Source organism: Prosopis cineraria, unplaced genomic scaffold (assembly GCF_029017545.1).
Source record: "Prosopis cineraria cultivar Desert tree isolate PC_DT_omini unplaced genomic scaffold, ASM2901754v1 PC12, whole genome shotgun sequence".
NCBI classification, from domain to species: domain Eukaryota; kingdom Viridiplantae; phylum Streptophyta; class Magnoliopsida; order Fabales; family Fabaceae; genus Prosopis; species Prosopis cineraria.
In genome coordinates this window covers 43814591-43837876 of record NW_026555343.1, presented here as the reverse complement: position 1 = coordinate 43837876, position 23286 = coordinate 43814591, and the positions used below count along the sequence as shown (strand labels likewise).

At 36.4% G+C, this 23286-nt stretch overlaps 1 protein-coding gene across 5 annotated transcripts; it reads right to left on the bottom strand.

The window, feature by feature from the left end:
- LOC129288572 (putative threonine aspartase) lies at positions 1–15522 on the bottom strand. Of its 5 annotated transcripts, none has more exons than XM_054925211.1 (12): positions 15210–15522; positions 14708–14758; positions 14154–14313; positions 13880–13964; positions 13544–13625; positions 13253–13364; positions 2114–2223; positions 1847–2010; positions 1425–1548; positions 1252–1356; positions 735–868; positions 1–313 (listed from the first exon to the last, which is right to left on the bottom strand). In XM_054925211.1, exons 1-11 carry the CDS (start codon positions 15354–15356, stop codon positions 755–757), a joined length of 1254 nt encoding a protein of 417 aa, XP_054781186.1. In that variant the 5' UTR covers positions 15357–15522; the 3' UTR covers positions 1–313; positions 735–754. The 5 variants fall into 5 exon arrangements, with proteins under 5 accessions (XP_054781186.1, XP_054781185.1, XP_054781184.1 ...); XM_054925210.1 differs by lacking the exon at positions 1–313 and adding an exon at positions 330–539; XM_054925209.1 differs by lacking the exon at positions 1–313 and having other exon boundaries at positions 529–868; positions 15210–15521.
- Between the last annotated feature and the right edge of the window lie 7764 nt (positions 15523–23286).

Below are 23286 nucleotides of genomic sequence, written 5' to 3'. Positions count from 1 at the left end.
TTATCAATTTAATCGGTAAGTTGATCCAAATTTTCATACTATGACCATTAAAATAGAAATCCCTCAACGCATTTTGAACTGATCTCTTAAACTATATTCAAAATAAATATGCATTATGGGGAAACTTGAAAGATCACCACAGCGTTGCCTATAGCAGTAAACCACTGAGGACATAAAACTCTTTGCTGCTTTTTTTCTTTTCCCCGCATGACGCTGTAACTCGTGTAAATGAGAGGCTTCCTCAAGACAGGTTGCAAATGAAAGGTAGAGACCATCACATTCCAAAACTTCCCATAGAAGGAAACATGGATGGCTGCAATGCAATTTTGCAAATCAGCTAACCCTACGGAGACCATTTACAAACCCTTGGATTTCAGCAAGAAAGTGAGCTTGTCACCGCAGACCAATAAGTTATCTCTCATGCTCATCTCATGTCAGTTATGTGATTTAATTTAGATTTTGATTGATTTGTGAAGCCTCCAACTAGGCAGAAAATCAAAATCTACCACGCAATGTAAACAACGTGACTCCAAAATGGCCTGCACTTCACATCATTCTAATCAAATTTCAGATAGTCAAACATTTGATCTCCATCTACAGTGATTTCCAAATTATTTCAACAAAAATACATCATCTAAAATCTTCAAAGTAGGGCATGATGATTGTTCATCAGGCATAACAATAAATAGTTTTTCAATAAGCAACACCACTAAAAGGGGCAAAAAGATACAAACCAAAAACATTCTGAATCATGTTATTTAGATTCAGGTGTTGTTTGACTGTCACTTCTTCCGCATGAAAGATCTAATCTTGCTCCAAATTGATCTATCCCAGTCCTACTTTGTTTTGCACTTCTAAGAATTGAAACCTGGTAGATATAAGTAGAAGCATTATTTTCCAAAAAGGCATTGTCTGGATGGAGAAAATTAGTGAGATTAAATCATCAAAGTAAATTCAAATTTACACGTAAGTCAAAGGACAAGGAGGGATAGGTATTCTAGACTTCACTTGATGGGGTCATGGTGTAATCGTTTCATGATTAACAGTCTATCTCTAAGCCTAAGTTAAAAATTCAAACAAAAGTTTAACAGCATCATAATAAAACTGCAAATTATTCTAGTCTGATCGCGTCTCAAATAGGATTGCCTTCAATAAGAGAGGCCTATACACAATAAAAAAGGAAGGATAAAAAAAACAGCTGCAAATGATAGGAAATCACCGATTCATCAAATTGTCCTAAGCTCAAGCTACCTTAGGCCGTTCCATGGAGCTTCCAAAATATCCTACTCCAAAAGATAAGGAAGTGTATGCAGCTGCAATCTCTACAGCTTCCAGCCTTGGTAGTTTTCCTTGACCCTGTGAAAAGAACAGATTAGAACATTTTAATGAAACAATCAACAGGAAAAGCTGAATCCAGATCTCACTGTTACAGATGCATCTGCCTGCACAACTAAGATCCCTGAACTGCCATCAGCACCAGATCGACTGCTTTCATCAACAACTGTGCGTAAGATTTTTGTGCAAGCAGCGGCAGCACCAGATTGCGAACTGCAGAGAAGGCAAAATCAGATAGATCCAATAGGCAGACTGTTGCTACAGCAAATAGAACTTTTTTCTTTCATTAAGACTGGAAGTAAATAAGACAAGTAAATACTTGATGCAATTCAGCAATAAGGTCCAACAATTAAAATCAGAGAAAAAACCACAACTTTTTCCTTCCAAATATATGCTAAATCACCATAAAAAGGAAAACAGTAAAATTAGAGCACATACAATTACTGGTATCGACTAAAATATCAAGACCCCTCCCTCTCAAAAAATATTAAAATATTTTAGACATCCATACATTGATAGTGAGACACAGCACTCCCTTGCCGCAAAACCTTTCATTAGGTGCTCTCCAGCACCAGAGACACAGCATCCAACCAAGAAAGGAGCCCCAAAAGGACCTTTAGATGATGCCCAACAACCTGCACCATACATTGCTGCTAATCCCACTCGTCCACTAACCTGTCAAATTTTTTGCATGCATAAATTTGAGTAATCACATGCTACTATTAAATTGAAGTATTGGGCACTAAAGATTAAGCAAATCAAGAAATTTTTTTGTCACCTTCAGAGCAATACCACCACTGGAAGCCCCAGATGCTACATGTCCCTCAGTGTCCACACAAATAACTCCAACCGTGTCCATTATGTGATCTTCGGAAGTATGATCTACATCTGTAGAAAGAAAATGGCATACAGCTTCAGCAAGAGCAAGTCCATAGAATATCATACTTTTAAGTTGTAGCCAAATGATTTGAAAAAGGGAAATAAAAACATTGACACTGATAGATTTGTTTAGCAACTAGTTTTTTCCTGAGCAAAACCACAAGCACTTAAACCATTTGATGGAAATGCAATTTGTCAAATGCTGACGAAGGGTCAGTTTGACAACTTGAAGTAGTGAGAGTACTTTCTACTACAAGATTTTCTGTGCAAAGCTTCTCTACATTATTTGTTAATACTTTCTTCCCTTGATCCCTCTATTATTACAGTTAGCTTAATATCCTTTGACTTTTATTGCTTCTTTACTTTCCAATTTTATACCCAGAGTTAAATCTCTCTGGTTTCTGTTCTGAAATGCACACAACAGAATTAACAAATAAGATTTACCATAAGTGCAAAGACCCACTTAAAGCTTTATACCCCTGAGCTTTTGTGAATGGAAGTTAATCTGACTATCCAAAAAGTTTGTAATACGAAAATAATAGAAGTCTATGTCATTTAGATGATTATTGACTGTTGAGGGTAGCTAGGTCATCTAGCTGTCTTTTAATGATTTTACTCAGCATTTCTTAGAATCCTATAAATATTAGGAAGCCTCCTCATCTGTAAATAGCCTACTGACGTAATGAAATAATACTATTCAGATCTATACTCTCTCTTCTGGTTCTCTCTATCTCTTATGTTTCTTTCTCTTTCTCTCTCAATTCTTCTCTATTTCCCATCTTGCTTCTACCTTCTTTTCTATCTTCTGTGTCAGTGGTATCTAGAGCCAACCCATCCTTGGCAAAACACCTCTGATTTCTTCAAGAAGGTGTAGGGTGATAGGAACTCGCTCACAAACCCAGAAAGCAGTGGAAGGAGGATGGACAGGCTTGAACAAAAGCTAGCAACAGTAGATACCCCCAGCGATCAGTTTGTGGGGTTATCTAACCAGATCCAAATGCTGATGAGGGAGTATGAAGAGGGCTCCAACAACCATGGGCGCAATGTAGTCAAAAATGGCAGGAATGGTCCTCACCGAAATAGAGATTATAAGCATGGAACACATGATGAGTATAGGAATTTCCAAAGTTTTCAAGATCTGATGTTCTTGCATGGATCTTGAAGTGTGAAAGATACTAAGTTAGATGGCACTCTTGAAGAATCCAAGATCAAGATGGCCAGCATCAGTCTGGATGACAAGGCCTTTGATTGGCACATGGCACTAGAGAAAATGTGGGAGGAAGAGAATCCTACCTGGGCGCAGTATGCAAAAGCATTAAAGAACAGATTTGGACCCTCATGAATCTCCTATGGCTGATCTAGTGCGATTAAGATAGAAAGGATCCTTGGCAGATTACAATGATGCCTTTGACTCCATAACTCGCAAGCTACGATTGGAACAAGAATATTTGGTTGGAGCACATATTGAAGGGCTGGAAGAAAATTATGCTGGACCTGTATGGCTTTTTAAGCCAAAAACATGGGAAGAGGTATGAAGTTTCTCACGTATGCAAGAACTAATGCTACAAAGGCAAGCTGAAAAGAAGAATAGTACCAAGAACACTGTCCCAGTCATGGCTGGAGTGAATCCCACACCAAAATTTCATCACAATTCTTGAATACCCTACAAGAATGCTCTTACAAGCAGTGGATCTCAATCAAAAAGGAGTTGACTACTGCACCCTCTAAAAATACTGTTTTTACTCCTAAAAGTAAAACTAACAATATGAAAACACTGTCTGCAGAAGAAGAAGCAGGATATCGCAGCAAGAAATTATGCTTCTATTGCCATGGGCAGTTTTCTAGAAACCATAAGTATCCTCAAAGACAAAAGATACAGCTGCAGTTCACTGAGATGCAAGAAACTCAAGAAAATAGTCCCAAATTGATAAACCAGCTGAAGATGTAGATGAAGAGGAACAATAGAGGGGGTTGATGGCACATCTTCAGGGCTGTAGGGAACTGTGGTAAAAAGCAACTGCAAACATTGATAGATAATGGCAGCACATAGGGTTTTTTAGATCTGGAAATGGCCGAGAAGCTTGGTTGGTAATCCAATAATATAGGAAAATCTTGGGCAGAAGTGGCTCGAGGGGGAAAACTCAAGATTCATGGCATGTGGAAGAATTTTAAGGGCCTGTTTTGTTGGAGAGGAGGAGAGGGCTCCCCTCCCCTTGTTTGGTAAGGTGGAGGGGAGGGAAGATTTTTTAAAATTTCCCCTCCCCTCCCCTCCAAAACCTCCCCCCCCCCCAATTTGGGGGGATGCCCCCCTCCCCTCTCCTCCCCCTCCTCTCTCCTTCCCTCCCCCCTCCCCCTCCCCCTCCCTCCCCTCCTCTCCCCTCACCTCCCTTCCCCTCCATTCCCCCCCTCCCCTTGAACCAACAAAGCCTAAGTGTAGAATGCAAGGCTCGGAGTTCGTTTTTGACTTTAGAATTCTTGATCTCAAGACATGACATGGTGCTGGGGTTAAAATGGCTACAGTGCATCAAGAATGCATTCTGGAATTATGAAAACCTTGCCATGTACTTTTGCCATGGAGATCAACTATGCAAATTACAGGCCAATCCACCCAATTCATGGATGATGGTGCAACCAAAAAGCGTAGAAACAAGGTGTGAAAGAGATGAACAAAGGTCTCTATTGCAACATATGAAGTCAACAAATGAAGAAATTCATTGTTTTGTCCTGCAAAAGGGGACTGATCCTAGTAGTTTGAAACCCTACTAATATCCATCAACTCAAAAAGATGTAACTGAGAAGTTGGTAGGGGAGCTACTGGAGTCAAGTTATTCACGAAAGCTCTTCACCTTTTTCTGCCCCAATTGTTTTGGTAAAGAAAAAGGACGGGTCACAGAGAATGTGTATAGACTATAGGGAGCTGAATGAAAAGACAATAAAAAATAATACCCTATTCCTCTAGTTGAGGACTTATTTGATGAGCTTTGCGATGCCAAGTGGTTTACAGAGCTAAGGGCAAGATATCACCAAATGCACATGGTGCCTGAAGATGCATATAAAACAGCATTCAATGCTCATTTCGAGCACTATGAGTGGCTGGTTATGCCTTTTGGATTAACTAATGCCCTAATTACATTTCAAAGAGCAATGAATTCTATTTTTAGACCTATTTTAAGAAAATTTGTTTTTGTATTTTTTTGATGATATTTTGATACTATCCTTCTTTGGCAGATCATGTGGAACCTGTCAAGATGGTGTTGGAGGTTTTAAGAGCCAACCATTATTATGTAAAAGAAGGAAAGTGCATATTTGCAGCAACCAATGTTGAGTATTTGGGCCAAATTTTGGGGAATGGGACTATTTCTACAGATCCCAGGAAAATTGCAGCAGTGGGTAAGTGGCCTGAGCCAGCCAACATCAAGCAATTAAGGGCATTTTTTGGCTTAGCAGGCTATTATAGGCAATTTATTCACCACTATGGGCAGATTACTCAGCCTCTCACAAATTTGCAAAGGAAAATGAATTTGTATAGTCTGAAACAGAGGCAAAAGCCTTCAAAATATTGAAAGAAATGCTGTATTCAGCTCCTGTCCTAGCCTTACAAGACTTCAACAAGGCCATTATGGTAGAAACAGATGCATGCGACTTTGGGATAGTGATGCAATACACACACTCTCTCCCTCCCACTAGTTCAAACAGAAAAGGAAATGGGAGATCAAACAGAATAGAGAGTTAGATGGGGAAGGGAAATGAGAACCAAGCAAGGGAAAGAGAAGAGGAAGGACGGAACAAAGAGGGAGGAGAAAGTGAGGAGAGAATGCAGACTGGAGGGAAAGAGCATTCACAATATCTCAAATAAATTCATTCATCAAATCTGATTCTGAATACATGAGTCACCCTATTTATAAGCATAAGATTTCCTTCCTAACAAGGAAACCTCTACCTACTTGCTGAAACAAAATCATTTAAAATTATTTCTACTTGCTGGCTGATTTCCTTCACAAGGAAACTTACAAAAGTTAAATGAAAAGCAACAAAAAACTAAAACTATTTTCTTCTAAAGTAATTTTTGCCATATTTTCTATTAGTTCCCCTTACTTTAAAGAACTCTCATCTAGAGAGATAGAGAGTTGATAGGCTTGTAGCAGGGAAAGATTAAGTTGCTGGAATTGATAGTCTAAAATCCAAGTGGCATCTTCATTTGAACGACCACTCCAACAAACCAAATAACGACGGAGAGGCCCCTTAGAGGTAAAGACCATTTGATCATCCATGATAGTCTCAATTTCTTCAACTGATGGTGAGAGAGCCGGCAACGACAGAATTGGCACTTGTGGAGGCCGAGTACCTATAGAATCATCAGAAAGCCAAAGGGGAGGCTTAAAAACTCCCTAGTAAGCCATAAGATCCTCCATATTAAAAACTAAACTTATGACCATATTAGGAGGTACTTCTAAAAAATAAGCATTAGGTCTTAATTTCTTTGCTATGCGAAAAGGTCCAAAAGCTCAAGTATGCAACTTTTTAAAAGCGTGTTTAGAGTAAAATTTTAGACAAGTTCGAGTCATAACATAGTCACCTATATTAAAGCTTTGAAATTGATGATGAGTATTAGCAGATACTTTATATTGATCATTATTCATTGCTAACTTGTGCATAATTTTAGCATGTAATTCATGAAGGCAATTGGCAAAGGATTTTGCAAATTTGAAGATGCGAAATGTCAATAGGATTGGCATAAAGTCAATCGGCTATTTAGAAATAAAACCTAGAAATCTGGAAGAAACTCATGCCTACCTAGTCACCGAATTATTATATGCAAACTCAACAGTGGGTAGAACCAAATCCCAATTCTTCAGCTTGTGTATGACTAAACTTCTAAGCAAATTACCTAAACTTTGGTTAGTAACTTCAGTTTGCCCATCTGTCTAGGGTGAAAAGCAAAAAAGAACTTCAGCTGGGTACCAAAAAGTTTCCATAGGGTTTTCCAAAAAAAGCTAACAAACTTAAGATCCCTATCGGATACAATGGTAGTAGATAACCCATGTAGAAGCACAACCTCCTTAAAGAACAATTTTGCAAGATGAGAAGCATCTGTAGTCTTGCTACAGGAATAAATGAGTCATCTTGAAAAATCTATCTCCAACAACCAATAAAGAGTCATGACCCCTAGCTATTTGAGGCAATCCCAATACAAAGTCCATACTCAAGTCTTTCCAAGGTTCCTCAGGGATCGACAAAGAAGTATATCAACCAGTCTTTTACCGTTTGGCTTTAAAAGTTTGACAAGTTCAACATTGAGACACTATGCAAGCCACATCATGGTTGAGTGAAGGCTAATAGAACCTGTTTTCGACTAATGCCATCGTCTTATTAACCACGAAATGACCGGCTAAACCTCCAGCATGTAATTCCCACATAACAAAATCTCGCATAGAAGTATGAAGGATGCACAGCTTGCTTCCATCGAAGAGATGGCCGTCTTAAAAGATGAAATCAACATGATCATGACAATTACTACTAGTAACTTCCTAATATGTTATCCCAAAATTAGGACATGTTGCGTACTCATCCTTAAGGTTGTCAAAGCCAACGATACTAATACTCATAGTGTGTAGTAAGTTGATTCGTTGACTGAGAGCATCAATTACTTTGTTTTCTATTCCTAAGCAATGCTTGACAACAAATGTAAATCCTTGAATACATTCAACCCACTTAGCATGTTTAGAACTTACGTGCCGCTAAGAGTTGATGAATCTAAGTGCTTGATGATCAAAGTAAAGAGCAAACTACTAGGGAAGAAGGTAATACTTCCAATACTCCAGGGATCTGACAATGGCATAAAACTCCCCATCATAAGTGAAGTATTTTTTTTAGCATAATTGAGCTTTTCACTAAAGAAAGCCACTGGGTAACCTTTTTGGCTTAAAACACCATCTATCCTTGTCCTAGATGCATCATGAGTGACTTCAAAACACTTTGTAAACTCTGACAAAGATAGGACTGGAGCTTCAAAGGCTTTTTCTCAATATCTTGAAAAGCTAAAGGTGCTGCAAATATCCACTTGAACTTATCTTGTTTCAAACAATCAATGATAGGAGCCATAATGATACTGAAGTTTCTAATGAATCGTCTATAAAAAGAAACAAGGCCATGGAAACTTCACACTTCATGGAGAGATTGTGGCTCAGGCCATTCTTGAATGGCTCGAACTTTTTCAAGGTCATCTGCTAAACCTCTTTCAAAAACTATGAAACCCAGGAAGATGACTTGATTTTGAAGAAATGAGCACTCAAGCAAATTAACATAAAATTTTTCCTGACACAATGTGAAAAAAATTAGCTCATGGTGGATCAAGAGTTCTTGTTTAGATTTGTTGATGACTAATATATCATCAAAATATACCACCAAAATTTTCCTAAATAAGCACAAAAGTGAGTCATTACTCTCATGAATGTGCTTGGTACATTTGATAAACTGAACGACATGACAAGCCATTCAAACAATCCATCTTGTGTCTTGAAGGCAGTTTTCCACTTACCTCTAAGTCTAATCCTGATCTGATAATGACTACTTCGAAGAACAATCTTTGAAAACTAACTAGATCCAGACACTAAATCAAGCATGTCATCAAGTTTAGGAATGAGAAACCTATACTTGACGGTAATCTTGTTGATGACTTTACTGTCTACATACATTCTCTAAGAGCTGTCTTTCTTTGGAGTCAAAAGAGCATGCACTACATAAGGACACATACTGTACTGGATATAACCACTTTCCAACAATCCATTAACTTGTCAGTTAAGCTTTGCCATATCTTTAAGGTTCTTCCTGTAGTGCAGTAGATTGAGGAGTTGTGAGCCTCGAATGAAATCAATTACATGTTAGATATCTCTCATTAGTGGTAATTCAGATGGAAGCTTATCTGGAATGATATCCTAGAATTGCTTTAAGAGCTATTGCACCTCTTCAAGCATTTCTAAAACAATGACAATTTGTTGTGAGATCTTGGATACTAGAATAAGCACAATCATACTTTCTGTACTTTCCTACACATTGTTTTTCTGTTAGAAGATGCAAGTTTTAGGTTTTGGGTTTTGTGCCTTTTGATTTACTTGAGTATCTGCCATCGTTGTCAAGCTTAATAGGAGGTAACAAGATCGTCTTGCCATCATGTTTAAAGGTATAGGTATTCTCATGACCATAATTGATGACATTGTGGTCATAAAGCTACAGTCGACTAGGCAGAATGTGAGCAACATGCATAGGGAGAATACCATAAAGAATCTCTTCTTTATAGTCACCTAATTGAAGAGAAACATGACACTGCTAGTAATTGATAAAGAAGTTTTGTCAACCCATGCAACACGAAGAAGTTTGGGTAAGGTTCTATCTTGAGGCGTAGTTGAGCCACTCCTTGACTAGAAATCATGTTTCTAGAACTCCCTTCATCAATTACCAACTTGCAAGCTTTGTCCCCACACTTCACAAAAGTATGAAAAATATTTGTTCGCTTCCATGAATCACTAGGTAGAGGGACTGATAGAATGCATTGCATAACCCTGACTCGACATGTCTCACATTCATGTTCATCAATGATGAAGTCCTCATCGACATCTAAAGGACACTAAATTAAATCTATGACCACATCAGCATTTGCATCATCCTTCTCATCCTCACAATGTGAGTCAAAAACTAGTGTGTGGTGTGGGCATTTCGACACAATGTGACCTTTAAGTAACAGTGAAAACACTCGACAAGAGAATTGCTATGGCAGGAAGCAAGAACTATAGCCTCACTAGGCTTAAAGGCATATTACCCTTAAAGCTAGTTGCTTGACTAGGTGTAAAAGACAAGCTAGGCCTAATCTAGGTACTCCTAAAGGTTGCTCAAACAAACTGGAAGTTCGTGCCTGTTTAAACTGAATGCTCCTCATGTCAGTACGCTTAACAGACGAGTACTATGACAAAGACTCTACTTCCAAAGTCTTATGATAAGCTTCTTCAGGGGACTCCAAAAAGTTTAACTTGAGTTTTCTGTACATACAGCTTGAGTCCATTAACAAACTTGGCAATGGTGCACCATTCTTCTTTATCGATGTCATAGCTAATCATAAGGTCATCAAATCAGGATATATACTTAGAAGCTATGGAGACTTGCCTTAGATTGAGGTATTTGTCGTCAGTTGGCTCTTATAATGAGTTGGCACATATTTCTCTTTCAATTTGGCGTTCATGTTGTCCTATATCTCAATCAGTAGATAGCCTTGTCCTTCAATGTTCCTTTGAACATTTGCTAGTACTTTCTAGTAAATCCCATGAGTTTCATCTTTGTAAATCAAACCCGTTGAGTATCACTCATGTCTTACCATTCAAAATAATCTTTCATGCTAGCTAACCAATCTAATAATGACTAGGACTCAACCTTCAATCAAATTTAAGGGCCTCAACCTTAACCTTCTTGGTGATATCGTCCGTATGTGTCCTTCTAAAGCTTTCTCTATCATTCCTATGGACTGGCTGATGTGATCTATAATGTTATTCTTCTGACCCTTGTCCATCCCAAGCATGTCTATGTTATCAGATTGATGATTGGTAAACTCACGAGGAGATGATCTACTATGTCTTTTTCCCATAGCTCTACAGGAATAACCAATCCTAAAGGAATTACTTCTAGGTTGATTAGGGACTAGGAATTGCTCATTCCTAAGACTTGACTCTCCTCTAACGGTAGGTCTTTCGAGCAGCCCTTTCAGTCATTTTTCTTGTATCTTGTCTATATATTAACTAAATTGCACCCATTATCTCTTCGAATCTATTGTTTATGAATTCTTTAATTTCATCAAGCTATAGTCCACATATGCCCTTCGAGCTCTTTCAAATTCCTCAAGATGATTTTGAGTGATTTGGGAGTTATTAGCCATGACAAATGTTAGGGCAATGATTTCTTAGTCTAATAAAACTTGCTTATCATATAAATCACATGGTCATACAAGGACAAAGGTGGTATAGTAAAGTGTAAGGTCTGGGGTGGTTTTAGTAACCTAAGGAAGAAGGCTCTCAAGTTGGCCTCACCTAGAAAGGTGAAGTCCCTTTTTAACAAACTAATTCTCCAAGAATTTAAAAATTCCACAAGGATCGTATGCTAAATAAGTAACAACTTGAATAAAGCCTTCACAATAATATTCGAAAGTTCAAAAACCTCACAAGAAAACTGTTAGAAAGCTTGACTAACCTAAAGTAATTTCTTTGACCCAGGTATAGGGCCGAATTGTGTGTGAGCCAAGTGTCCTAGGTAATAAGAACACCATTGTCAAAAGTTACAAACCAATAAGATAATGATCAAGGTAAATTCTCCTTTTTTTTAAGTCAAAATATTGAACTAAACACGATTTAAAATTAAAATTGCAATGCTCAAAGAAACCTAAGTAACAAGCAATAAGGATTTTAGACCTAGCTATAAATAGAATACCTCCCCTTAATAACCAAATAAGTCAATTAAATGAGAGGGCCGTCGGCCTTACCAGCATAGCTTTAAAAGCCTAAAACATAAAATTTTACTCCCAATAAAGCTTTAGATGACGACTTGTGCCTCTCGACTTCTTTAAAGTTGAAGAAATCCTGTAAAAATACAATAAAAATGATGAAATCCAGATTCTATCGACACTATATGGCAACGCATGTGGCGCGTGAAGACCACGCACAAGGGACTCCTCCGACGCATGGAGGCATGTGCAGTAATAGAGGGAGGCGAATATGCTTCATTTGACCAGATTTCCCCTTCAAAGGACGATGGTGGTGTCCGTTTTGTGAACTGACGTGGGGGAGTGGGTGTTTCTAGCTCTGGCAACATGAGAACAGAGTATGCAGCAGCTAATCTCCGGCAACAGGAACGGCCTAGGAGCATTCAGAGCCAAGCTCTGATACCAAATTGATGCAATACTCTCTCTCTCTCTCTCTCACTAGTTCAAACAAAAAAGGAAATGGGAGATCAAACAGAATAGAGAGTTAAATGGGGAAGGGAAACGAGAACAGACGGAGGGAAAGAGAAGAGGAAGGACAAAACAAAGAGGGAGGAGGAAGTGAGAGGCAGAGAACGCAGACTGGAGGGAAAGAGCATTCATAATATCCCAAATAAATTCATTCATCAAATCTGATTCTGAATACATGAGTTACCCATAAGATTTCCTTCCTAACAAGGTAACCTCTACCCACTTGCTGAAATAAAAAAAATCATTTAAAATCATTTCCACTCACTAGCTGGTTTCCTTCACAAGAAGGAAACTTATAAAAGTTAAATGAAAAGCAACAAAAGACTAATAAACTATTTCCTTCTAAATAATGTTTGCCATATTTTCTATCAAATAGGGGCTATCCTAATGCAAGAAGGCCAATCTATTGCTTTTTTCAGCAAAGCATTGGCACCACCACATTTGAAGTTATCAATTTATGAGAAAGAGTTGATGGTAGTAGTACAAGCTGTGGAATACTAGAATTTGTATTTATATGGTTATTGTCTGTTGAGGGTAGTTAGGTCATTCAGCTGTCTTTTAATGATCTTACTCAGCATCTCTTAGAATCCTATAAATATTAGGATGCCTCCTCGTTTGTAAATAGCCTACTAACATAATGAATTAGCACTATTCAGATTTGATCTCTACTCTTATGGATCTCTCTCTCTCTCTCTCTCTCTCTATCTCTTGTATTTCTTTCTCTTTCTCTCTCAACTCTTCTCTATTTTCCTATCTTTCTTCTACCTTCTTTTCTATCTTCTGTATCAGATTGCAAAGGAACTGTTCCTACATTTATGATGTTATGCCTGGCCAATTCCAATATGATGGTCTAATAGAATGCCTCCTGCTTTTTGGTTCTAATGTCTTTAACTTCCTGAATAAATTCATGTTTCATACATCTCAAAATAAGAAAAAAATGGTTATCCATATTTTTCCTTTATAAATGCATTAATTATTGGCATAATTTAATATCCATTCTGAAATCTGAAATAGGAAAACTGTATCAGTTTGATAAAATTATCTACCTACTTTGACAGACAATAGACTGTTCCATAGAAGAATCTCCTCTTTCCGCTCTAGCAGCATCAACCATAGACTTGTATCTTGTCCATTGCGCCTTTGCTCTCTCAGTGATTAGCCACTGTTTTGATATCACCAAACAGGTTTTGTACATCCAAGTTTTATAACTAAATGGTAAGTTCCATAACAGAAACATGGTGCATGTTTGACAGGAAAAAAGAAAAGGGAAGAAAGAAATTTGAATATTAAACAAAAATAATTCAGAGTTATCGAAGGTGTGCCAAAATAGACAAATATGACCTCACTGGCCTCTCTAGTACTTTCTGGCAAGGAAATGCCCTTTGACTTAGCCCACTTAAATGCCCCTTCACCTGACAAGAAGCTGCAGATACAGAAATATAAGTGCAGATATTATCACACAGATTTATTCACGAGCTGAAAGGAAAAAAAAGAAAAGAAAAAAACTTCAAAACTGGCTGTATCAAATATTGATTATGGATTTGAGACTGACACTTAACCCAATGTTGAAGACTTCAGAAGCCCAGATTTGTAATCACAAAAATTTAGCTTAAGGCACATGTTACAATCATAGGAAATGCACTGATCATAAAAACAGTGAGTTCAAGTAGTCATTACATTGGAGGAATTCGACCCAATAAAGGAATTCCAGTAATTTGCTCTTTGGCCAATAAAGCAGCAATTTGGATAGCATTTCGAACACCTGATCTATAATTTGTAGAACAAACAATTAAAAACAATATAATAAATCTTAGGAGAACAAGAAGTAAAACAATCTCTCTTCAAACATCAGATCTCTCAATTGATTAAACATTATGAGCTAACTGTAAAGCTTAAGATATGCAGTTAGGTCGCTTGCTATCAATGGAAAATTTTTCACTTCAACACAAACCATAACATGAGGTGGTTCTGTCAGGACTCAGGTAAGCACCTGGAACTGCACCAACAGCCCCAAAAGCTCCAGATTTTGCATCCATTATACTGGCATCACATTCTACATTACCATCTTCTGTCAAATTGGAGCCTCTCCCTGCATTTGTGCAAGGATCATCCTAGAAAAACAGTTATATTCAATCAATATATCCTGAATGAATTATCATTTCTTCTCTACGGTAATATACCATTTCAACTTTTGCTAGATATTATCATTAATATAATTTCAAATCAAAGCAAATCCCAATAGTTAATGCATAGTAGACTTAATAGGAAAAGCACCCACAATTCGATTACTTAACTCACTTCAATATTACAATGATACAAATAGCCCATATTTTGTCAGTAAATCAACAAAGTAACATTTATATTTTAACTTGAGACATCACGGTTGAAAGATAACGCAGCTAAGGTCAACAAAGTTTACAATATAAAAAATCCAAATAACAAAAACAACAACAACGAATTCAATGAAAATTCAAAATTTATATGCAAAAAAAGAACATAAAGTACCTCCAACACTTGAATTGCTGCTGCAACAGCATCTATACACCTTCCAGACCCCTAAATCAAATTAAACATAATGAAGCAACCAGCAATATTTCAACTTTATTTCTAAATATTGCTTCATCTTAAGTCCATAATAACCGATTATTTACGACAAAGGCTCCTTCTAATAACAACTGAAAGGCCCCAAGTTCGAGCTTCGAACTCCTTGGCCCCTAAACCAATAAATGAATTAGAGAAGATTTATTAAACTAAATGATTAAGCCGGCAACTTGCACCATATTGATCATCATTACTGCAGGTAAAATAATAATCCATTTCTTCTGTTTTGGCAACAACTCCCACTATCAACTGGTTACAAAATTATCATCATTTTCTTCAATCAAACCACTATCACTTAAAAGACTAAATATCATTTCACGTGAATCAAATATTTTATAACGATCTCTTTTCCTAAACCATAAAGAGGGATAAAAGATCATTCTTTTCTAAACAATAAGAAGAGAACCTTGGAGAGAAGCGAAGCTGCAGCGAGGCAAGCGCGATTCATGGCAGACCTGAGGGCTTTCTCATTGGAGGGGGAGTGGTAACCTGCGCCTACGTGAACCGCCACGAAGAACGGAGTTGGGCTTTCGGCGTTCGCCTTGCCGGCCATTGAAGTTGAAGCAATTGTTGCAGCTCGAGCTCGTGACTCGTGAGTGGCTTCAAAGTGCCTGACGTGGACTTAGGCCTCTTCGTAAATTGCACGCGTCGGAAATCAATTTTTTTCTGATACACAGGAGAAAAAGGAAACTAAATAGGCAGTCCTTGTTCAGAAAATGCAATAAGAACCAAGGAACATAACTGAAGGAGGCATTAGAAAGGAACATTCCTCTGATGAGTGCAAGTTTAAAGGGAGAGCTCACTTTAAAAGACTAGCTTATTGGATGGAAGAGCCCCTCACACTTATAAACCCCAAATACTTGTGAGCTTCCCGATGTGGGACTCGTGACAATGCCATCTCATCAAGAGCCGACGTCCCTGGCAGCTTCACTTTGGTATTCTCGTAAGAATACCCAAAAGACTAGTCTTTTAGGATGAGCTCTCCCTTTGGGCTTGTGCTCGTCACATTAGTGCTTTCATTGAGAGCCCGATGTCACGAAAAGGGCTACCCACGGAGGGTTCTGACCGGCCAAAGGTCGAGTGAAGTGCCGTGGAGTGAAGCCGCCGGGGACATCGACTCTTGACGGGGTGGCATTGTCATGAGTCCCACATCGGGGAGCCTCACAAGTATTGTGGGGTTCATAAGTGTGAGGGGCTCTCCCACCCAACAGGCTAGTCTTTTGGGATGGGCTCTCCCTTTAGGCTTGTGGTTGTGACATTGGTGCTCTCGTTGAGAGTCGCCGTTCACGGAAAGGGCTATCCACGGAGGGGCTGACCGGCCGAAGGCCGAGTGAAGCGTCGTGTAGTATGAGTCGTCATGGACGTCGGCTTTAAGGGTGAGCTATGTTATCAATCCCACATCGGGAGCCCACATTGATGGAATGTGATTTATAAGTCAGCTGGGCACCATCCCCTTATGAGGTGCCTTTTGGGGATGAGTTCTACCCAGATGGCTTGTGGTTGTGACATTGGTGCTCTCGTTGAGAGTCGCCGTTCGTGGAAAGGGCTATCCATGGAGGGGTTGACCGATCGAAGGCCGAGTGAAGCGTTGTGGAGTGTGAGCTGTCGCGGACGTCGGCTCTTAAGGGGTGGGCTATGTTATGAGTCCCACATCGGGAGGCCACATTGATGGAATGTAGTTTATAAGTCAGCTGGACACCCTCCCCTTACGAGGCGCCTTTTGAGGGTGAGTTCTATTCAGATGGCTTGTGGTTGTGACAATCCCATTCACAGTAAGGGAGATTTTAATTGAGTATAATTGATTATAAAAAAATTATTAACATGATATATTTTTATTATAATTAATTATGTTATAATATGATAGTATTTAGATGATATTTTTTGAAATTAATTTTGATAAAATTAAAGATATTTGAATGATTTTAATCAAAATCAATTTTAAATATATAAATTACAATAAAGAACATAAATTTTAAGGTGAATATTGATAAAATTGCATATAATATATGAGACAATTAACCATTTTATCCATCTAATTTTGATTTGGTTGTAATTCAATCATTAAACTTTCACTTATTATAACTTGTTCTATAATTATGATTCAATTATAATAAATTATTAATGTTTTCATATTATTAAATTTATTTTGATTTATTTAACAAAAAATATCATAGTGATATATTTAATATTTATTAAATTATTTAACACATGCATATAACAAATGTTCGAAACTTTAACAAGATGAATGCATAGATTATGAGCCACGAAATGCCAAGGGTACATTGGGTACCACTTGTACAAAATGCCAAAGTCATGGAGCATGAAAGGCTATGTTTCGAAATGCTAACAAATAATAAATCCTTCAACAAACATAATTGTAATTGAAAAGCTAAGGAGATTGGCTTAGTATTTGATTGAAGGGGAGGGAGGCTCCCCTTCCCTTGTTTGGTAAGGTGCAGGGAAAGGGAGATTTTTTAAAATTTTTCCTCCCCTGACCCTCCCTTTCAAAACCTCCCCCCAATTTGGGAGGATGCTCTCCTCCCCCACCCTCACTCCACCCCTCCCCTACCCTCCCCCCCCCCTCCCCTCCCCTCTCTTCCCTTTTCCTCCTCTTGAATCAAACAGAACCTTAAAGAAAAATATAGTTTGACGCAAATAATCGATTATATAAATATTTGAGTGTTTGAATTATTTTTATCAAAACTTGATTTCCATACAAATCATCAATTATAACAACGTATACAAACAAGTAGTAAGCAGAGCCTTTGCCTCGATGATTTTGACATGCATTAATAATGAATAATATTTTTTTCATTTTTATTTAATCTCATATAACCTAACTCAAATTTAAAGTGGTTATTTTTTCTTTTCACGACATATTGAAAAAATTGTTTTACTTTTCATTTTTATTCCGTTAAAATATATATATATATATATATACACACACACACATTTGCAAATCAAATGATATCTAGAAGAATAAACCTATCATTAAAATATAATTTTCTTGCATATATAATGTAATAGCTAACTTTGCAAAGTCATTGAAACTTACTACAACAAATGCTTATTTAGTATGTGAAATAAAATAGAACAAACAAATCAATATCAATATATATGTATGTATATATATATATATCAAAATATATCATATTCCAAGCCAAATCTGAAAAAATAGCTCTGTATGGCTTCCCTCTCATGTTACTATTCACTAAGTCATTTTTGTTGTTTATATATAGAGTTGAGGGTTCAAAGAAAAGTGATAGCTTGTGTTTTGGACTACATGTTGTAATTTTAGTTTGAGAAAGTTTTCACTTCTTTTCTCTTTTAAATTCAAAACTCCCTATATTTTTTCAATTTTCTTAAAATAAAATCAAGTGGATGATACTCTCAAGATCTGTGCATGTCTTCTCTGTCTTCTCATCTCACCTCTATTCTACAATTTACTTTATCCATTTTATTTCTATATCTTAACCAAGGAGAGGTTTCGTCTCTCAGTGAAGTCATAGGAAATCCTGAGAGCATAGACATTAATCACACAGATCTTGAGCATACTATATGTTGCTCATTTGAAATCAATTTTCATTGCACTCATACTTTCATCCTTAGGACAACTTCAAAACCTCTCTTTCTCCGTTGTGATCATGGTCCTTGGCTCATACCTTCTTTGTTCGCCATCATTGGTTCCTATGATCGAACCCTCAAACTGGACAAGCAAGTCTACTCTCTATTCTTCAAGTAAACTTCCATAATTCATAATTGCCTTCCTTATATCGTTTATGGCTTCTAACTCATGTTCTTATTTTAAAGAAAACCCAAATCAATATAAGGCCCAGCAAGGCAATTTCCTACGCTTGGAACATACTTAGTAAGCATACCTTTGGCTCAGCCACTAGAGTGATTTTTCATTCATGGCTATCTTACCACTAAATCAATTGATCCATTCCTCTCCTTTTAGTTGATTTCCCATCCTTTTTATGGTTTTCTTAGTAAGCATGCCTTTGGCTCAGCCACTTGTGGGTACTGTATTTGTTCCATAGCTATCATGTTCTCCCTTGTCATGTTCTTATCAGGAACTAGGTGGTACTGCTTCGAGAAACTTGTGAGGAAGCATAGTACTTTTACTCAAATTGTCTTGGTGTTTATCACTATTTGGAAGAAAAGGCACTTATAGCTGCCTTCCAAGTCATCATTGCTCTTCAACTGGATGACATTGTTGATGAAGCCAGCTGGAAGAAGAAGGCTTTGCGTTGCAACAAGCAATTCTAGTACCATTACCTACTCTTCCATTTTTTTTGGGCAAAAATTATTTATCATCATCTTCATCATTAATGATTATGATCTATAAGAAGATTGATATGATTGCATCTTCTCACTCCTCTCAACAAATGATTAAATCATGTAAAGGTCCTATAATTTATCTAAGGTTGTGTATTATTGTGCTGCTCTCCTTATGTTGTGCAGTGCTTTTCTTGCCTCCCTTTTTAAGTTTCAAAATTTCTTCTCTTCTCTTCTCACGAATCTCTCTCCCACATTGCTTTCTCTATTTCTCTTCATCTCTTTGAGCTCACTATGGTTGATGCAAACTCCCTTGTCACTATATCTTTGATTTTAAAGGTGGGTTCTTTTTTAGAAAAGCAATGATAAGGACAACAAGGTCGCAACAATGATGAAGATAGGGAGGAGGAAGGGAAAGGAAACAATTCTGTTGAATGCCGCAACCTCACGATTCCAAGAGATAATTTCTTCCTTATTTGTTTTTAAAAATTTAGAATGATTTTGTTTTCTTTGGTCATAATCTTTGGTTGATTTCGTTTACTTGCCTTATTATTTATTTTTATAGGTAATTTTGCTAATCTACTAAGAGACCAAGATGTTGCAACCTCATGATTCCAAGAGTAATTTCTTTATGTCAATTAACCCATATCGCATTCGTCTTAGGAGTTTAGAAGTGGTGGACTTTAGTGAGAAAAACCTTCGTGGGTCTAATACCAAAAGGGTTCTTCTAACCATGTGGGTCCTTAAGATCAACTTCATTTTCCAAGAACAAGCTTACTGGTAAGATTCCTAATTCATTGAATTATTGCTCTATCATCCTTTCTAGTATATGGTTATTGAGACAACTATAATACCTTAAGCTATAAAATAACATGATGGAGGGAGATATTCTTAAGAGAATTAAGAATTTGTTTAATTTGAAGGAGTTAAATATATAGAGAAGTCACTTTATTAGGAGGCTTCCTACTGCTATTTGTAATGTTCGTTGTCATTAACTAATTATAAACTCAATAATACTAACCCTCATAATAAGGATCAATCAGCTAAGATTAACTCTCTCAATTAACTATGAAAGCATTTCAATTATAAGATTTCAAAATTATTTGAAAAAGATCATAAATCAAAAACCCTTGAGAACACATAAAATTAGAGTAGGAGATATTGCAAAAATATAGGATACAAGTTGAGCATTAGAAACAAGATAACAAGGGCAAAACAAGCATTTTTGAAATTCTAGGTGTATCTTCCACAATCTAAAGTGCCTCCATTGTGACTAACCTCAAAAGAAGCTGTCCATCATGGCTAACCAAACCTTTCACCATGGCAAACCATAAATCACATATCCACTAGTGGCTAAGTGTACATTTTCTATGGCTGATAGTAAAGAGACCATTTATGCTGTGGCTAATGACATCATCTGCCACAACACAACCTCACATATAACACAATAGTAACAGCCCTTAATTTAAACTTTTAAAGAACCTAATAAATTGTTCAAACCTTTGATTAAGGTAGTCTAAGTTCCCACATGCAAATAATTAAGAACTTTAACTAATGGCTCTAGTTACAATTCAATCTAGGACCAAACGAGGATTTTGGAATACTTAAGGTTAACATTCTTGTCATGATTATCAACAATGAAAAACCACACATACGCATCCATATGCTTTTATACACACACACAATTATACATTTCACAAAACCTTATAAATGATTTAAGAAACTAACAAGTAAAATAGATTATCCAATTACCTCAATCTTTTTATTGTCAAAAAGGGTGACTCATGGCTTTCAATGGTTCTCAAGCCTCCTCAAGCTTAAGTAAGCTCTAAGCAACTATAATCTACATAATTAAATGCTAATCATTAATTATTAACTCTAACATAACCACAATCTAAAACTTTTATTGTTGACCAACCCAAAGCCCTGACCATCTTCCATTAGCCCCATTTAGCTTTTTTTTAAAGCTAAATAACACTAACTTAGAGCCTACATTACTCTTAGTATTCCAATTTAAGGCTAAAGTTTGTCCAAGCCCTAAAGCCTAACTTTAAAACATCATAAAACCACTATCCATAGGTATAGAACCCTAAATTAACTCTTAATGACCCAAACAACTCCATGGGTTAGGCCACAATACCCACAAAAACAAAATCATCATCTCTTTTCCTAAAAAACAATAATGCTACATGAGTAGAGAGAGAAGAGAGGAAAGCGAAGGATCTACCTTAGTGTTCTCAAGCTTAGAACTCTCCTAATGATGATTTTAGCAAGCCCTAGCTAACCATATCCCCATCTCCTTCATGTTTTTGGATCTACAAATATCCTTATCTTTCTATCAAGTTGACATACACATATCGAGTATTTAAAATTATGTTCATCAGTTGCGGTGCATATGACATCCGCCATGACAGATATCTTAGCCTATTAACTTAAATTTTAGGCCTTTGCCTTGGGCCTCATTAGCCTAATAACCATCATAGCCTATTCCAAAACTATCCAAATAATCTATTAGGTCTATTAGTAACCCAGAAACTTGATAATCCTAATTTAATTCATTATGTTAGTAATTTAACCTCATTTATTTTGATTGCTTCTATATTAAAAATTTGGGATATTACAACAACAGACTATGCATATGGTTGCGATGGGTGATTGATGTACCACAAGCCATAATAAATGCATGTTTGGATGTGGTGGATGGCTCTGGTTTGTGAAAATGACTGTTTTGAAAATATTAAATTTTTCTAAGACTTCATCCTTTGAATGCATTAAATATACATAATAATAGCTAGTGCAATCATTAATGAAAGTCATAAAAATCTTTTTGACGCCTATAGTAGGCCAAGAAAATCACAAACATCAAAGTGAATCAATCTAAAATTTTAGAACTTATTTCTACTCTTGGGAGAGGTTGTCTTGTTATTTTAGTTAACATACAATTGGCATATGACTCATGATTTTTAAAAACCTTTGGAATCAAATCAGTATTCATCATGTCATTTAATTTACCAAATTAACGTGAACCAAATGATAATACCATAAATTACAAGAGTAAAAAATATAAGTAGAACTGTAAATATTATTATTAACTTTAGAAATATTATATTAAACATGTTCTCACAAAAATAATCTTTGTAATATCCCAAATTATTACCCTTCAATTTAATTAGGTTAATAACATCATAAGATATTTTTAAGGTATTTAAATACATTGGAAAATGATTTATAATCAATTAAGGTTTTAGAAGAACATAAAAAATGAGCTGTCTTTATAATCAAAGATTTTTTTTAAGAAAAATAATAATATTTTTGAGTAATTATTTTTCATTAGAAAGTAGACATCTCAAGCTTTCTATAGAGTTTTAATTCATAATTTTTGAAGATATGTGGAATTAATCACTCAAGGTAACACTTCTAATTCATCTTCTATGCTCTAATCTCCTCTTTAAGCAAGTTTAAGTAGTGATTAAGGTTAGAGTTCGAATTTAAAGCAACTCCAGCCATTGGGTTTAAATTATTTAGGTTGTTTGGAGGTAAATAAGTGTTATCTAGGTTGTTCATATGATATTTATCATAAGGGGGTGATTAAATCTGAAACCCTAAAGTTATTTTAGGTTAGATTAAGCTAATGACAATGATTTAGAGTTAACCCTAATACTAGATAACTAAGTTTAAGCTAAATAAAGATTAAATAAGTTATTGGAAATGAGTTTTGGGATTAATTTTGCTTAATCATGCTTAATGGGGGTATTGGGCCTTGATAATGATTAAGGGCTAAATAATGACAATTAGTCATTAATGAGGTTTAATAATTCTAATTATATATTTGACTATTCTTGGAGCTTGTTAATTGCTAGAGAACTCCCTCGAACTCCGTAGTGTACTATTAAGGTGGTAAACCAAGATTGGAATTCTTGTAGACAATTATCATTTGTAATTATGAGTTTTATATTATTGATTGTGGTAAAAATGAAAATGTGAATATGCAAGCATATTGGTGTTGATTGTTTTGAATTATGTGATTTATGGCCATGAGCATGTTTGATGATAAAATGAAATGATATGATTGATTATATTGAAGTTCAATATGGTTGTGAAGCACGATGTGAAAATGGTATTGTGATTATTGATATCTTAATGAGTATTTGTAACATCCCAATTTAAATTTTAATAGTTAATTTGGGTTAATAAAAAAAATAATA

Coding starts and splice junctions, on each gene's coding strand:
- LOC129288572 (XM_054925211.1), bottom strand. CDS start 15,356: ATGGCCGGCAAGGCGAACGCCGAAAGCCCAACTCCGTTCTTCGTGGCG. Junction 14,759..15,209: donor CAGCTTCGCTTCTCTCCAAG/GTTCTCTTCTTA, acceptor AATTTGATTTAG/GGGTCTGGAAGGTGTATAGA. Junction 13,626..13,879: donor TTGGGTCGAATTCCTCCAAT/GTAATGACTACT, acceptor CTGTATCTGCAG/CTTCTTGTCAGGTGAAGGGG.